At 39.5% G+C, this 17,524-nt stretch overlaps 1 protein-coding gene across 10 annotated transcripts in view; it reads left to right on the top strand.

The window, feature by feature from the left end:
- GRID2IP (Grid2 interacting protein) overlaps window positions 1–17,524 on the top strand; it is a 208,483-nt gene that overhangs the window by 61,791 nt on the left and 129,168 nt on the right. For 6 of the 10 annotated variants that reach the window (XM_056805868.1, XM_056805866.1, XM_056805867.1 and 3 more), the window contains exon 3: window positions 9,713–9,867. In XM_056805868.1, the coding sequence (XP_056661846.1) occupies window positions 9,713–9,867 (155 nt within the window). Of the gene's footprint in view, window positions 1–9,712; window positions 9,868–11,345; window positions 16,894–17,524 lie in introns of those variants that run through there. The other 4 variants (XM_056805877.1, XM_056805875.1, XM_056805876.1 and 1 more) reach the window with 3 other exon arrangements.

The following is a 17,524-nucleotide window of genomic DNA, read 5'->3' as shown; positions in this document are numbered from 1 at the left end:
TAAAACAGAAAGAAGAAAAGGTTTTTCTTTAAAAAAAAAAACAAAAAAGCTTTAATGATGCGAATCAAACTTCAAAATATGTCTTGCATTTGTAGAGAGCCGGTTGTTTAACATTTACTAGCATATCCCTACACTTAATTCAATTCAGCAAATATTCATTAAGTGCTAAATATGTGCAAGACCTTTTCTTAGGCTGGGGATATAAATATGAAAGGGGATAAAATTTCTGCCCTCAAGGACCATAAAACCTCTTAGGGAAGATGTGATGTCCATATTTTCACATTTACTATTATAGATTAAGAGTTGGTTGGAACATCATTAGGGATAGTCAGTGTCCCCATTTTATGGGTTAGGAAAGGTAGGTAAGATCTCCTGACTGGTGTTAGTACTGGATGTATGATCCAGCTAAATAATCTAATGTCATGGAGGTGAAAAGCAGAACTGAAAAAAAAACACAAACAAAAACAACTAGAGCTGGCAACCAGAGTGTAACACAACCTGTGAAAATGCTTCATCAAGGGCAGATCCTTTATAGAAGGCTCTGGTCCTCAATTCTAGGAGTCATGTGGGATCTAGAAACACTTTCTTATTGATCGGTTGCTTTACAGAAATAATTTTCTTCTTCTTTTTTAATTTCTTTCCCTGTTTAGATACTCCATGTATAATCTTGTGAGTGGGCATTTTTAGATAAAATTAAAGAACTGAGTAGACTTTACAGGCTCCATGGAACTCAGCTGCTTGACATATGGCACTCAGCAAGAGAGCTTAATGATTTATCCATCTTTCAAAGGATTAAAAAAATGAGCCCAATGGTGCAGAAGAACTAGAATCATATGGAACTAGTATCCTAGGACTTGAACCCTTCCAATGCCTGGGAAAAGTTAGGATAGAGAGTAGTCTATTTCCATGGGATTAGGACAGAGGGTAGATATGTGGCCCAAGAAGTTCCTGCATGACAGGGATGAAAAAGAAAAGGTTCCTCTTCTGGGTGAAGGCACATTTGCTTTGTAGGGGCTACCCTCCCCATTCATAAAGCCTCCAAGAATTCCAGGTTCAGTGTTTAAGATATTTTGTGGGTCCACATCTACTCAGAATGATAGCTTATAAGCCCCCTACCAGTGTGTTACCTATTTTTGGGAGTCAGCCAGAGGACATAATTAGTTCAAAGCAAAGCAATTTAATGAAATGGTCTAGTAAGGAGAATTGCAATAGAATATTCCCCCCATAAATACAGGGCATACCCTTTCATAAGTTTTCAGACCATTGGTAGAGACATTGGCTAAGCATAGGGGTTAAGCATGAGGGACTGACACCTTGGGAATGCATGTGAAGGTCCAAAAGGGACTTACACTCCCATTGGCCTTATCAAGTTGGTTTCTTTGAGTCTGCTCCTTGTGGAGTCTCTACTATGCTACTTGGGTCTACTACTTACTGGGTTCAGAGTCCTTGTGAGGTATATTATTCTATTGAGCTTTTGGGGGCTCATTTTTGTTATGCTCTGGTAGTCCAGTTTCCACTGAACACTGATCTTCTGTCTTCTGAGGTCGTACCTTGAGGAGCTGCCAAGCTATTGAAGCTTCAAGTGGCTAGGGCTAGAAGTTAGCTCTAATGGGGCAGGCATCTAGATGGTGCAGTGGGTAGATTGTGGGGGCCACAAGCAGGAAGATCCATCTTCCCAAGTTCAAATCTGGGCTCACACACTTATTAATTGTGTGGCCCTGGGCAAGTCACTTACTTGTATGCCTCAGTTTCCTTATCTATAAAAAAGGAAATGGCAAACCACTCCAGTATCTTTACCAAGAAAACTTCAAATGGGATCACTGAAATGACTGAACAGCAACTTAAAGGGCAGGTAGATAGCTCTTGCCAAACCTATTTAATAAAGACGGGCTAAGGTTAAGTCTTTCCTTTTTTATCTTAGTGTTTGAATAAAGATCAAAGTCTTCATATACCAGATAACTATCTAATTTAGGGATATAACTTTTAGATATTACTAAAATCTTCTTTGGCTTGAGTGTAATCGAGTTAGAACAAAAAAGTAAACTAAGGAAAAAGGTGAAAATTCTCCACCAACAGGTATCAGCTTCAAAATCTGCTTGATTAGTGCTATACTTTGCCCAGTAGAAAACCTTAGTCTCCCTAAGAAAAGAATATGGCAACTTTAGATATGCTTCAGAAGAGGACCAGGATCAACTAAAGGAATTCAAATGTTTACTGGAAGACCAAGAAAGGAGTCAATAATCTCAATTTTCAAATATCTGAAGGGGCATCATGTGGAGTTAGATTTACTCTGTTTCATACCAGGAGGCAGAACTAGGACCACTGTGAGGAAATTAAAGGATTCACTATAAGGAAGAACTTCCTTACTGGATGAAACAGTGAATGCTGGACTTTGAGTTTGTGAGATCTAATTCAAATCTGGTTTCAGGCTGAGTGATCCTGGGCAAGTCACTTAACCCCTATATGCTACAGTTTCCTCATCTGTAAAATGGGAATAATAATAGTACCAAGTTCACAGGGATTTTGCCAGGATCAAATGAGTTGATGTATATACCATGCTTTAAAAACTTTAAGATAGATAGATAGATAAATAGATAGATAGATAGATAGATAGATAGATATAGATATAGATATAGATATACACTATTATTATTATTATTATTAGAGGTGCTCTCAAATGGGATGTGCCAAAGGATGGGGAGTGAGGTGGGGAGAAGGATGGTACTTTCTCATTAACTGGAGGCTGGTTGAACACTCTTTGGAGACAGGTTGTTATAGAAGAGACTCAAGCTTCAGGTACAGCTTGAACTAAGCAGCCTCTGGACTCCTTTTCAAGTTGACATATCCTATATGACATATCCTATATCCGTTTACTGGGAGGAAAGATTCTGAATTTAAACAGATCCAGGAACTGTAGAATCTTTAAATGTATATAAACGCTTTTGGTGATTCAGCTCCCAGCAGTGAAATGAGAAAAATCAAAGGACCTTTAGTGAATCCCACACTGGCATTTTATAGCAAGTCATCTCTCTGGGTTAACACTTGTACTTTTTCTGTTCCAGTTTTATAACCTTGAAGCATCTGACATTTAATAGAAAATTCAATACGGATCATGTGATGGCTTTCTATTGATGGGTACCTTGTGATTTGGATGTGGGTTAAAGGCACCTCTGGTGATAGTCGACTGCTGAAGACGTCAAAGTGGGACACGCATCAGGGGGCAAGAACTATTTTTTCCCCCTCACTTATGTAATGTATCTCTCAGCCAACCCCATTCTCATAGGAATTCAGACTGTTCCTTACTTAGTTTGATTTCAAAGCAATGAATTTGCAAGGGTGAAAATGAAAGAAGACAGCCTCTGGTGGTGAACTTTCTCAAGTCTAATAGAAAAAAAAAAGGCAAATGTTGGAACTTCTGGGAAGCCCAATTTGAGAAATGTTGACAGCATCCTTTGTTGCCCTACATGGCTACACCTTTTGTTTTTTAGCTCTATGGTCCTAAGATCTTTAGTTGCTTTCCTCAAATGCCTTTGTCTATATTTGAACCTTGCAAGATGAATACAATCCGATTATCCATATTCTTAGGTAAAAAGAAAGGGACTAGCTCCTTCTCCCATTCCCTCTACCAACTCCAACGCAATCCTCAAATTTACAAATTATTGATTCCTGGTAGTATCTATTCTCCCCGCTTCCTGGGATTCCTGATCTTGGTATCTTTTTGGAGGGAGCCTCCCCCATGAAAGGCAGCTGAATTCCTGAAATCTGGAGTTGAATCTTGGGATTTATTTCCCCAAAGCAACAGCTTGCTAAATGGTAGTAGGTAGGGAGATTGGAAAGGCTACTGTGAGTTCTATACTACTTTGGGTACAATAACCTTTAGAGGACTGGGTTGGCTTCAGAACCCAATTATCAATTTTAACATTGTTTCTGTAGGAAAATACATTCTGGATACTCTTTGGGAACACAAGCACTCAGAGGTTAGGGGATAGTCCGTACACATAAAAGATAACTAGTGATACTAATAGTAACTCATATTTTTTACAGCATTTAATGGTCGTTAGTTTTCAAAGATTCTTTCATTGAATCTTCAGCAACCTTATAAGGTAGAAAGGAATTGTTTCCTCCATTCTACAAGTAAAAAACTAGGAACTAAAGAGATTAAGTGATTTATCCAAGGTCCCACAATAGTATCTAGTCTGGAACATTAAGTTATGTAATCTTTTTTGACCTTACCAAAAATAAAATGCATCCCACATGCTCGAGCGTGCGCGCGCGCGCACACACACACACACACACACACAAAATGCCTTTATTGAGTAAGTTTCCAGGCTTCCAGTGGGTTATTTACCTTTCAAATTCTTCCTTTCCTGTGTCCTCATTTTGTCACAGTTCTTTTTTCTAAAATTGAATAACCTTTTAATGGGCTTCTTTTGATTTTCCCTCTCTCACCATAATGTAGGATTTAATTGTGTTGTGATCACTATTCTCTAATTACCCACAATTACTTTCCTATACCAAGATCTGCTCATTATTAAGGAAGTACTACTAGTTCACATTAATATAAACCTTTATTGTTTACTCGGTACTCTATTCAAGACAGTTCTATGAGGCAAGTAGTATGAGAATTATCACCCCCATTTTATAGACAAAGAAATTGATGCTCAAAAGCTTAACTGAACATTTAGCCCATAAATGGTAGAACTGGGGCCTAGATGGTCTACCACCCTGAGTCTAAAATATACCTATTTTTCTCTTTCTAAAGCTATTTCTTTTTGGGAAATCATTATATTTATACAAAGGATTTGTTTTTGTTTAGTGCCATACCATTTTGTATCACATTATTTTGGTGGATCTGTGATCTCATTATTGAGGGTTTTCCTTCTAATATTATTCATTTCAATTCATCCTCATCTTTTTTTTCTCTTTGTCTTGTCCATCTATTTCTCTTCTTCCTCCACTCAACGTGCTGAGGTCTTCTTTTTAGATCTCTTAATATTGTTTGGCTACCAATAGAATATGTAAACTGTCCATTAATTATTCTTTAACCCTTGCTACATAATCAACTACCCACTTCCTTGTCTGGTTCTGCATCTGTTTAATTGTATATAAGCATATGTATTTAATTCTATTTTATTTTGCTAAATATTTCCATTAATTTATTTTGAACATTCATTTCTTAAAAAATTGAATTCTAAATTCTTTCTCTTTCTTCTGCCCCTCCTCCATCCACTGAGAAAGCAAGCAATGTGGTAAATTAGATTATATGTAATATATGTAATAAAATTAGAATATATGTAATAATATGTAATATACTACTTCTTGATATTTTTGCAGCCTTCTTAAACCTACTTTTTTTTGAGGGAGAGGAAGAGAAGATCAAAAGGGATAAGCCTTTATTAAGTACCTACTATGTTCCAGGCATTTTGCTAATAAATATCTCATTTGGTCCTCACAACAACTATGGGAAATAGGTGCAATTATTATCCCCATCTTATAGTTGAAGATCCTACAGTTGAGGCAGTCACACATTAAATGACTTCTAGTAGGCTATATACCATCCCCCCCCAATCCCTTACCTTCTGTCTTAGTATCAACATCAAATATCAATTCCAATGCAGGTAAAGGCTAGGCAATGGGGGTTAAGTGACTTGCCCATGATCTCAAAGGTAGGCAGTGTCTGAGGTCAGATTTGAATCTAGGACCTCTCATCCCTTTGCCTGGCTCTCTATCCATTGAGCCACCTGGCTGCCCTGGGTTATATACCTTTAAAATTCTTCCTTTCCTGTGTCCATATTTTGACACACAGGGTCTAGTAAATGTCTGAAGCCAGATTTGAACTAGGCCCTTTTTTAATCCAGTCACAGTACTCTGTTCCACCTAACTGGTGAAGAACTTATCCTGTGACCCAGATTTGCTTCAAACTGTTGACTCACATGTACTGAAACTGGTCTACATTGGTTTTACATTGAAGATGCCTCCAGACCACAAGCTGCACAAGAAGATCAAGAATGAACTTTGGGTGTGGTGGATTGAACATTTATTTGTATCTATACTTCCATGCTAAAGGGGACTGCCCCCTAATTGGCTTTTTGTCAGTGCATCTAGCAATTACTGGTTTTGTTCTTTTTTCCCTCTTATCCTCAAATTATTGTAATCTTTAAATTGATTATGTTTTCATGATCCTTTGGGGGGAAATCTTTTCCCAACAAGGATCAAATGGGGAATGTAAAAATGGAGATTTGAACCCTGGACTTCAATTCCCAGGAGTCCTTGGTAGCTCCCAGAGTTCCCCATAATCCCAGGTGAGGTCATCACCTGGGCCACAAGGAGAGAGGGGTTTTTAAACAGACTGGACTTCAGGCTCTCTCTCTTGGCTTCCACTTCTAGGGACATGCGTCTCCCAAGATGTAGTGAGTGAAATTGAATGGGCCTTTCGGCCCTCCTAGCCACGTGCTTTTCTATTTTGTATTTTCTTTATTTCTTAATCTTTAGTAAACCTCATAAAATATATTACTTTCAGCAGAGAAACTAATATTTTTTTATCTTAACAGCAGGGACCAGAAGGCTGTATATAGATACTGAATTTCCTCTAGGATGAAGCCCTCTTTGGTGAATCTTGGTCTCTTTTCTACATGGGAAAAGTAGAAGACAAAAAGGAAACTTTAAAAAGAGGCCAAGAGCGGGTTGTTCTCTTTAATAGGGGCAGCACTTAGCACCTATGATAAGAGTCTAGCCTCTTGACCCTCAAGATAATCAATCATCTCATTCCAGTCACTGAAAACCAGTCACAAGTGGTTTGTGTCCTCTAGCGAAGGGTCAGTGCACATGTCTTTGTCCTCCATGGTGAGTCACTACTCAGATGCCTCCAAACAAAGTCTCATGTCCATAAATATATCCAATCAATCAAGAATTTTTCTGCTCACATGCCTTTGTACTCACAACAATGAGCTCACATTTAAACTAAAATCACTAAAATAATCTGGCACAGTGGCTAATTAGGTATTGCTGGGCTGATGGCCTCCTCTACTTGCCATCTTGATTTGCCCTAGGGTTCATTGCTCTGGGGTTACCTGATAACTCAGTGATCAGAGTAGCATCCTCAATTCTCTCATTTGTTATTTCTTCAACATTACTTTGGCTACTCTAAGAAAAGTCACTATAAACTTATAATGATAGAAATGGTTATGGGTTCAAAGTCTAAGGATTTTCCTCAGCAAAGGATAAGTAAAAGGGTATCTATTATATAAATGTGGTAGGGAACAGTAATCTATTCACACACAGAAAAGCACCAAAAGACCCTTGGATGATTAGAACAAACTCTAATGACTAATCATAACTAATGCAATACGTTAGGAGGTTGTTATTATATCACCTTATTGGTACATAAATAGTTTTTTGCAATGCTGCTAATTGAGCCAGTTCACATTTCACTGCCACTGGACATTGTCCATTCAAATACCAAACACAGATTTCTTTGGAAGGAGGGTTTCCCCCTGATGCTGACTATTTTCTTATTGCAATCTATTGCTATTGCAACTGCAATCTCTTTGGGAAGTGGTGCCCTTGTCACAGGCATTTATAGGCCTTCAATGGGCTTTCATGGTCAGTGCTAGAGAAAAGGACATCTAAGAGGAGGGTCAAGGCATCGAGGCATAAATCTGGCTAGTAAAATCCATGCTCTGTGGGACCTAGGAGGTCCTTGCCCCACCATTATTCAGGACTAAAGAAAGAACCTTTCTTCATCTACCTCCTGACCAGAATTGTTTTGTTTTCTAGAAAAACCTACCAGAAAGGAAGCTACTTCTTCTTTAAGAAGTGGTACCCAACTTTGTCAACTACAGGGAGTGAGACTGGAGGGAGATTCAATCCAGCAAATGAGTCATATCTACCTAGAAGCAGGCACAGAATATCTGTGCGTGCTCGACCTTTGTGTGTTCTTCTGGGGGTAGTTAGAAAATAGCTGTGTATTCTCCAAAATGAGTGAAAAGTTATAAAATAAAATAACCAAGTAAGGTTCTAAACTATACCTTTATGTGGAATTTCACAATTTATGATTTCTCCTGTTTTAACTTTGATAAAACCAAAAATTGGATATTATAGCAGCATGGATGTTACCTTGTTTTGTTCATTACTTTGCTTCTCCCTTGTTACAAGGGAATCACTTTAAAAGACTGATATATATTAATTTAAGGTCGCCAAGGAATCAGCTATGTAATTCCTAAATGAAAACTTAAGTCAGCCATCAATCTTTTATGGAGTTTAATTACAATAGGAGGAAGTAATTAGAGATAGAGAGAGAGAAAAGGGAGAGAAGGAAATAGGGCTTAAATACCCCTTCTGTTTAGGCTGGGCCAAAAGGCCCAAGCCCTTAGATAGCTGGGGCAGAGAAAAGAGATCAGTCCCTATTACTCACGTGACCAAAATGGAGAAACAGTCTCAGAGGCCCCCACCTTCAGCTTCCTTCAGAGCAAGCTTCTCAGAGCCCACACGAACCACACCGACCAACTACTCCCCCCCCCCCCCTGGAGTCTTCAGACCCCCTATCTTTAAGGAAACCATCCAAGTTCCTCCCCTCAGTTCTCCCATCTACCAATCACTGTTCATCAATTTCCCTGTGCCAATGGAGGCTCTAGCTTAACCCAGGACCGCCCAGAGGTTTCTGGCTTTTGCACATGTCTGTTGAAGGTCATATTTTCAAATGATTAAATCTTTGCTCCTTTGCTACAGCCCTTTCTAAATCCTGTTAACCTGAGTAGGGTAGAGATTGGAATAATTAAATTTTGATCTAGGCTGCAGCCCTTACTCAATCCTGTTAGGACTGAATAGGGTGGAGATTTATTCCAAGTATCTCCATTGTATCAATTCTAAAATCAATCATGACTCAAAGAAATTCCTATTCTATGCTTAAGCATAGGTCAAAGTCCTTTCCATTGTTCAGCAAAAGGTTTCTGTCCTAAAGTAATCTTAAGAAGGGAAGAGAAGGAACCTCCCATGCCAATGGGGTTCCCATTCCAATAGACTATCAGTAAGAAATTTTCCAAGTATGAAATATCCCAATGGTGAAATTTCCAACATTTATAAGTCTAAGGAAATTTGAGGTTTACACCCTCCAAAATGAACCATCAAGAACCAAGCCTGTAAGGCTCTGAGAATTGGCTTTCTACTCTCAGGGACCATGAGTCCTCACCTTCACCTCAACTATCTTCCATTCTATACCTACATCTCTATACTCTCTTCCACTTCTTGCTCTGATAACTGTAATCAAATTGATATTACCATGAATGGGAATATCAGCAGACCACCCTATTTTTCTATACCCCATCTCTGTGACTTTTTTTTAATCCTTACCTTCCATCTTAGAATCAATACCAAGTATCAGCTCCAAGGCTGAACAGAGGTAAAGGCTAGGCAATGGGGATTAAATAACTTGCCCAGGGCCACACAGCTAGGAAATATCTGAGGCCAAATTTGAACCCAGGACCTCCCATCTCTAGGCCTGCCTCTCAATCCACTGAGTCGTCTGTGACTTTCATGTGTCACTTTGTGGCTTTCCATACCATAACTCTTTCCCTTGGTTATCCAATATATGTATATAGAATAAATACAAAATAAATATAATGTAGCTGAAAGGGGAGATGAGAAAGACTAAGAGAGTCTGTTCATGGAAAACTGAGATGTTCTTATTCTGAAATTTATTCATATTTTTTTGTAGGTGGATGAAATCCTTGGGGATAAACCTGAGTTGAAGGAAAAAGTGTTTGCGGTTTTGAAGCAATATGCTTCAGAGCGGAAAGTGGACTATTTAGCTTATGCTCTCTCTATGATTCTCACCAATGAGGACCATCAGATGCTCATTGACAACATCAGGTACAGCACTGGTTTGATGCAGAGCAGGTAGGGCAGTGACAGAGAAAAAAACACAAGGCTACTGCCTCCAAAATCCAGGAAGATTCAATGCTGGGGTGGTTGGAAATCATTATTGAATAAATACATTATGATTAATAATTCTAGTTTGTATTCATAAAAAAAGTGCTTTGCTTTTTCAACATGCTTTCTCAATGCTCACATTAAAAAATAGACTTCTTTTTCCTACTTTGGAGAGGAGGGAATGTGTTTTGGACTAGAGGCTAGGAGGCAGGATCTGGGACAACAAGTCAATTTCTCCTTGTGGGCCTTGGTTTCTCCACTTGCAAAAGAGCTCTAAGAGTCAATGTTGTACTTAAGGAAATATTGATTAGTTGTCTACATTGTGTAGAGCTCTGTGGAAGAAACTGAGTAGGGACTGGGGGTAGAAGTCTGCCAGTATCATGATTCATTAATGTAGAGAACTGGAAGTTGGGAAGGAAGGGAAATAAAAAATTAAATAAAGGTTCCTGCCCTAATGAACTTTAAAGCTAAAGCAAGGTAACAGACATTTATGAATTGTTTACTATGTGCAAGGTATCCTGGAGATATAAATACATGCTATGCACTAAAGGCTAGGGATACAAACACAAAAGAAAGACAGTCCCTTTCCTCAAAGACCTTACTTTCCAATAGGAGAAACTAATACACGAAAAAGAAGCTGAAGCTGAAAAGAAATGGGTGGAGGGACAAAGAGAGAAAAAGAAAGAGAGAGAGAGAGAGAGAGAGAGAGAGAGATAGAGAGAGAGAGAGAGAGAGAGAGACAGACAGAGAGAGAGACAGAGAGAGAGAGACAGAGAGAGAATAAGTCCTATAGGATGAACCTCATAAAATGCTGAATTGTGATAAGTTTGTAAATTGAATAGCTTTAAAATATTTTGTTGTCATTGCTTCCATTGTTATCTATATAAATTGAAATTTCCTTTTATTTATTGAGATTAATCTTGTTTTCAAGGTCATATTAATAAAGTGAACTAGAGTCAGTTTTAAAGTCCTATGTTGAAACAGAGCAGGGAGGATGGTACCTTTTGGAGGCATGGCATTGAAATCCAAAAAATCAGAAGCTGAGCCAAGAGGAGAATGAACGTTGGCCAATCTCTCCAAGATGGGGGTCCTCAGAGGAATTGGCCAACAGGGAGAAAAGGGGTAGCATGTTTGGGGTGGGGGTGGGAATGTTCAAAGGTGAGAAATTTGCAGGGGCTGATGGATATTCCAGGGTAAGGAGACACCAGGCAGTTAGGGAAGTTCTAGGGTAAGATGGCAGCTGAAACATGGTGGCAAAGTCTTACTTTGTTTTCTTCTTTCTTTAATGATTAAAGTTTTATTGTTGCCTTTTGTTTTTGCATCACAGTCATACCTGGTTTTACACCAATGCATACACATATACAACTGCCCCCACCCCCAATTGCTCTTCATTTCATTATTTGCTCTGCTTCTATCCCAAGAGGCACTATATGGATTAAATGAAATAATATATGTATTGTCTTTCCTGTCCCCATGGATTCTGAGGATTAGCAAGTCTGAGAATCATCAACCCTGCAAGAATAAGGGCAGGAATGCTCTATGCATCATGTTCACTAGGGATAATTCCTGAAATGCATTCTCTCCTCTCCTCTGCATTTTAGAATCCCTAGATGCCTTCAATGCTTAACCTAAGCACCTGCTTTTACCTTGGGTCTTTCTTAAGCCTCCTCAGCTGCTACTGCCTTCCCCTCTAAATTGCCTTGTTTTAATTTTTCTATATCTTTACAAATGTACAATTGTTTCCCTAAAAGAATACAAATCTCAGCATCTAGAAGTGACTAGCACATACTATAATAGGTGCTTAATAAATGCTTATGGATTCATCATAAAGAACTACCATTAATTTGTCCAAAGACCAAAGCATAATTTCTTCTGGATTAAGAAAAGTCTTTCATTTTGAAGAGTATAACACATGTTTTGAGCTCTACAATAGGCTGGGTGCCCCTAAACCCCACCCCCTCAAAAAAAGAGAGGTCGCCTATTGGCCAAAAGTCTTTTTCCCACCATTTCCTAAGATTTATAAGAGGCAGAATGGTGAAAGGCAGTGCTGTCAAACTCAAATAGAAGTGGGGATCACTAAACTGTACATAAGGGTCCCTGCATGCTGAATATACCCTGAGAAAACCAGATATTAACATTATCTATATTCTATTAAATAGTTCCCAATTACATTCATTTTAATATTTTATTTTCCCAATTACATGTAAACTAATGTTTTCAAAACTTATAAAATTCAAATTGTCTTCCTCTCTTCCCTCCCCCCTCTCAGAGGTGGTAAGCAATTTGATCTGGGTTATACATGTATGATCATACAAAACACATCTCTATATTAGTTTTCGTTGTGAGAGAATACTCACACAAAACCAAAACTCCCAAATAAAAATACAAAGAAACAAAAGCAAAAAAGGAGTATGTTTTGATCTGCATTCTGATCCCAACAGCTCTTTCTTTCTAGTTCTCTTCTCTAGTGGTAGATAGCATTCTTTGTCAGATGTCCTTCTGAATTGTCCTGGATCATTGTATTATTATTGAGAATAGCTAAGCCTTTCATAATTGACCATAGCACAACATTGCTGTTCCTGTGGACAACATTCTCCTGGTTCTGCCTACTTCCCTCTTCATCAGTTCCCAAATACATTTTAATCTGGGAATGTGGGCAGCAATGAGGATGTTGGCGGAGAGAGCTGACCTCAAAGCCAGGGAGAATTGAGTACAAATTCTATCTTTTACAAAACCTGTGGCTCTAGCCTATATTTTAGTCCTCTAGGCAACTCTTTAAAATTATAAATTGTGGAGAAGGTGCGGAGCTGCCTAAGAGGAGAGACTTTCCTAGACCACAGAACCATTCCTCTGATGGAATTGTAGCCTTAACTTTAGGGGAAATTACCCCAAATGCCATTGACCTTGATTGGAAGAAGAGGCTTGTAGGTAGGAGAGAAGGATGGGAAGCACAAAGGGAGGGAGAGAGAACCAAGTTTAGGGACATGGAAAATGGACAGGAGGTTTCTAGTCCTAAGTAGAACTGTGAAGGTAATTTAGGCACAAAAAAGTTCCAGCTTAGGGGCCAGGGAATTCTTCTATTTTGTTAAATGACCATACTTTCCCCTGTAAGAATATAGTCAGTTTTGCTGGGTAGTTGATTCTTGGTTGTAGACCTAGTTCCCTTGCTTTCTGGAATATTGTATTCCATGCCTTTTGGTCCTTCAGTGTAGATGCAGCCAGATCCAGTGTTATCCTCACTGTGGTTCCATCGTATCTGAATGACCTTTTCTTGGCAGCTTTTACTATTTTTTCTTTGATCTGATAGTTCTTGAATTTGACTATAACATTCCTGGGTGTTTTCAGTTGGGGATTAAGTACAGGAGGTGATCTGTGGATTCTTTCAATCTCCACTTTTCCCTCTTGTTCTAGAATTTTTTCTTTGATAATTTCCTGTAGTATGATGTCCAGGCTTTTTCTTTGGTCTTCCGGTAGACCAATGATTCTTAAGTTGTCTCTCCTGGAACGATTTTCTAAATTGTCTGTTTTGTGAATGAGATGCTTCATATTTTCCTCAATTTTTTCATTCTTTTGATTTTATTTTATAGTATCCTACTGCCTTGTGAAGTCTCTTGCTTCTAATTGTTGTATTCTGGTTTTTAAAGACTGGATTTCATCCCTGGCTTTGGGGGTCAGGGAGAGAAACCAGTGCTATACCTTTCCACCTGTGGTTCAAATATATTGTGAGTTTTTTATTCTCTCTGGTGCAGTGGGCAGAGCACCGGGCTTGGAATCAGGATAACACATGTTCATGAATTTAAATCTGGCCTCAGACACTTACTAGCTGTGGCAAGTCACTTAACCTTGTGTGCCTCAATTTCTTCATTTGTAAAATCAGCTAGAGAAGGAAATGGCAAACCATTCTAGTATCTCTGCCAAGAAAACCCCAAATGGGGTCATGAAGAGTTAGACACAACTGAACTCCTCAACAACAAAATTCATTCACCCATATCCCACTAATTTACTGCTGTGCTTGGAAAACTTACATTTTTTGTTTCTTATTTTCTTATCAATTTATATTGTTTGTTTTTTAAACTAGTAAATGAGATTAAAAAACAGAACTTCAAAGCTGTATTTTGTATTGGAACTTAATGTTTACAAATAAGTGGGAAAGAAACATTTTGCCCGAGTTAAGCTGGGGGCTCAGAAATCCTACTTTAGAACTGTTAGGGCAAAGTAGGCCAGAGGTGGGGTGGGGTGAGCACTGCACAATTATAAGGTTCCTAAGCTAGCAAAAACAAAACAAAACAAAACAAAACAAAACAAAACAAAACAAAACCCAGAAACCAGGTTCTCCTACAAGTAAAATGGTGAACTACTAAGAACCCCAAGCTCTGAAGAGAGCAAGTGTAGGCATTAAAAACAAAACAAAACAAAACAAAAAACCCTACTTTCTGCCTTAGAATCAATATCAAGTATGGGTTCCAAAGCAGAAGTATGATAAGGCTAGGCAACTGAGGTTAAGTGACTTGTCCAGAGTCATACAGCTAGGAAGTGTATGAGGTCAAATTTGAACTCAGAATCGCCTGTCTCCAGGCCTGGATTTCTATTTACTGAGCCTTTTTTTTTTTTGCCTTAGTATCAGTTCTAAGACAGAAGAGCAGTAAGGACTAGGTGGTCGAGGTTAAATGACTTGCTCAGGGTCACACGAGCAAGGCAGGCATTTTTATCTTCCCTTTCCCCTGGCAGCTCTGGTTTTATCTGCAAGGGTTTGTATTTAAAAAATAAATAAATAAAAGGTTTGAAAAATGAAAGCCATGCCCCACAAAAGGGATGGAGTGAGTTTCTTGGAAAGGCAAAGTCACATAACTGAAAGGAGAAAAAATTTTAGCCATAGACCACTCTGAGATTCTAAATGTTAATTTTGTTAATTTATTTTTGTTTTCTTTTATATTACCTAAATTTCCCCTATATACTTCCTGTCCTTTCAGAGATTCATCCCATATAACAAAGGTTTTTAAAAGAGAAAAAGAAAGGAAAAAAAACTGAACAAAACACCCAGAAGCTCTGGCTCTCCCTTTTTTATTGTTTACCTAAAAAAGGCTGATGTCCTCATTAAGGCTACTGACAGCATCTGCTGCTTTCAGGCCATTGTTCAGCCATCATTATAATTGAGAGAGAACTTGACAGAGTCAGAAAGTCAAACTCCATCCATTGTAAAAATATTATGACAATTTGTGTAAGTTTCCATATCTGCAGACACCCCCTTCTCCCTGAGCCCTACACCTTTGCATGCAGACTCTAAGTTACAAAACAGTTTCTCTCTGTGTCTCTGTCTGCCTGTGTCTGTCTGTCTGTCTCTGTCTGTCTGTCTCTCTCTGTCTCTCTTTCTCTCTCTGCAGTGAGAGTTTCCTCACTAAGAGCTCTATACACAGAACAAACCACTTGTCTCAACACCACCAAAAATCCACAAAGAATCAGCTTGAGACTTGAGGCAATTTCATTTCCACATCCCTGCCATTTCTCTCCTTACTCAGCTCCCATTGGGCACAGATCCATGTGAAAGAAAATCCTTTGTAAGCCATAAAGCATAATCCACCTATGAAATGGTATTTTTTGTGGTGATTATTATTGTTTTGGAGCTATCACGTGTCAGAGTCCTACAATCTCTACCACTCCTGGAGGCAGTTTCTGATCCAGGTGTACCCCCGAATAGAGGAAGAAGCAGAAGGTGTGATGAAGGATACAGCTGGAATTTACCTTGTGACACACCACCGTCATTACCATTCAGCTCTTGCGGTTCTTTGCCTTGTGGATCACAACACAGACTTCTCCAGGGGTACATCCAATCCTGGGGAGCTCATACCCGCTGGGAAAGACAGCCAGGGACACCAGGGGACCTAGCTCAAGCTGGGCTATTCCTCTATGATGAAGTCTCTGGCTTGTCTTCCTTTCCTTCATGACAGCCAGCTCTGTTAGTCCAGTCTATAACAACCGCTTATCCAGAAGCTCTGGCCTTTCCTGCTTTTACCAGCTCCCTATAGCAGCCTCAGAGTCGGGGGGGGGAAAGGCTGGTGTGCTGCTTTCAGGCCATCTCTCAGCCATCATCATAGTTGAAAGAACACCTGACTTTCAGGTGGGGCTCCAAGCCTCCCCTACTTTGTAGTCATGTTACTATCTATGGGCAAATCACTTCATCTCTGCATCCCTCAGTTTCTCTGACTCGGAAGCAGAAGTACTAGCGTTTGCAGCACCTGCTTCACAAGGTTATTATGAAGAGGACCTGTATTCTAGACCTTAAAGCCGTCCAAGTGGCTGTTATTATGGTTCATTCTTCATCGAGTTCCCCCAGAATGCCTTTATTTCCTCTGCCCCATCCATTACCGTTCTGTTAAAGCTGCACCCTTCCTGCAATGATGCCGTCAGGCACCCTGCCCGAGCTTTCTGTATGGGCATTTGTTGTTTGCAGAGCAATGCAGCAGATAAATGCTCAGTTTAGCTGCGACCAGGAACAGCTGCCTGATTGGATCTTTCTACTGCCCTAGCTCTATTTATTAGGATCCTGCTGTTGCCACAGCTTGACTTGTTCCCTTTGATGGTCTCTCCTCACTTTCCCCCCCTCGAAATTCTCCTCATGATTTAACAGTCATTGCAAGGTATTTGTTTGCAACACATCTCTTGGACTCAGCACAGACCTTGAGCTCTCTGCCTGATGTGTCTTTTGCTTCCATAGACCTGGGGCTTTCCCCTTCTTCCCCTTTCCCTCCACATGTGGATTTCCACCCATTTATGCAGTCATCAACTCCAATGATGTGCTAGCATTCCCCATTCTACTGGCTTTCCTGGCAACAGGGATCTTGCATGGATTGGGGTTTAGCCTTTTACTTCCCTGAATGCTCCAGGGGGTTGGCCACAGTGCCCAGTGGTAGTTTTGTACCAGAATGGAAGTATCTATGACAAGCAGGAAGTAAAGATGAGCTGCCTTGGGTGAGTAGTGATCCAAATCCTTTTCTGGGAAAATTTAGGGTAAAAAAAATGAAGTTATGTTTACAGTTTCATTTGGGGGAGCTAATTATGTGCTCTGCTGTGTAAAGCTTGTTCTGTGAAAGGTAATTAACGTGTAACCCTGTCCTGGCTGATGCTGGAGAGGGGGTGAGTTGAAGGGGCTGTGCAGATGCCTTGTAAGTGGCAACCTGTTTCTAAACCTAGGTGTGGTGTCTCACTTATTCTGGAGTGGTCCCCCTTTAAAAACTAAAAATGCTCTCTTTCTAGGTTCACTAGTCAGCGTTTGCACGGAATGAAGCTGAAGTGGGGAGAAGGGTTAGACCAAATTACCTCAAGGGTTCTTTTCATCTCTACTAGTCTATATTCTGTGTAACTAAATTCTCTTGAGTCTCCACCATTCTGTGTTCCAAATCCCTTTGCAGCAACATTGTAGTCTTTGTTCCAAATTGCCTTGCAGCTGATCTGTGTTCTTTGTTCTATAATCCCCTTGCAGTCCTACCATTCGGTGTTCTATGCTCCAAATTTCCTCCCAGCTCTAATATTCTGTGATTTGTTTTGAAGGTCCCTTCCAACCCTGTCATTCTATGAGCTAATATCCCTTTTGATATTGGCA

Source organism: Monodelphis domestica, chromosome 7 (genome assembly GCF_027887165.1).
Source record: "Monodelphis domestica isolate mMonDom1 chromosome 7, mMonDom1.pri, whole genome shotgun sequence".
NCBI lineage: Eukaryota > Metazoa > Chordata > Mammalia > Didelphimorphia > Didelphidae > Monodelphis > Monodelphis domestica.
This window is presented reverse-complemented; position numbering and strand designations above follow the sequence as displayed.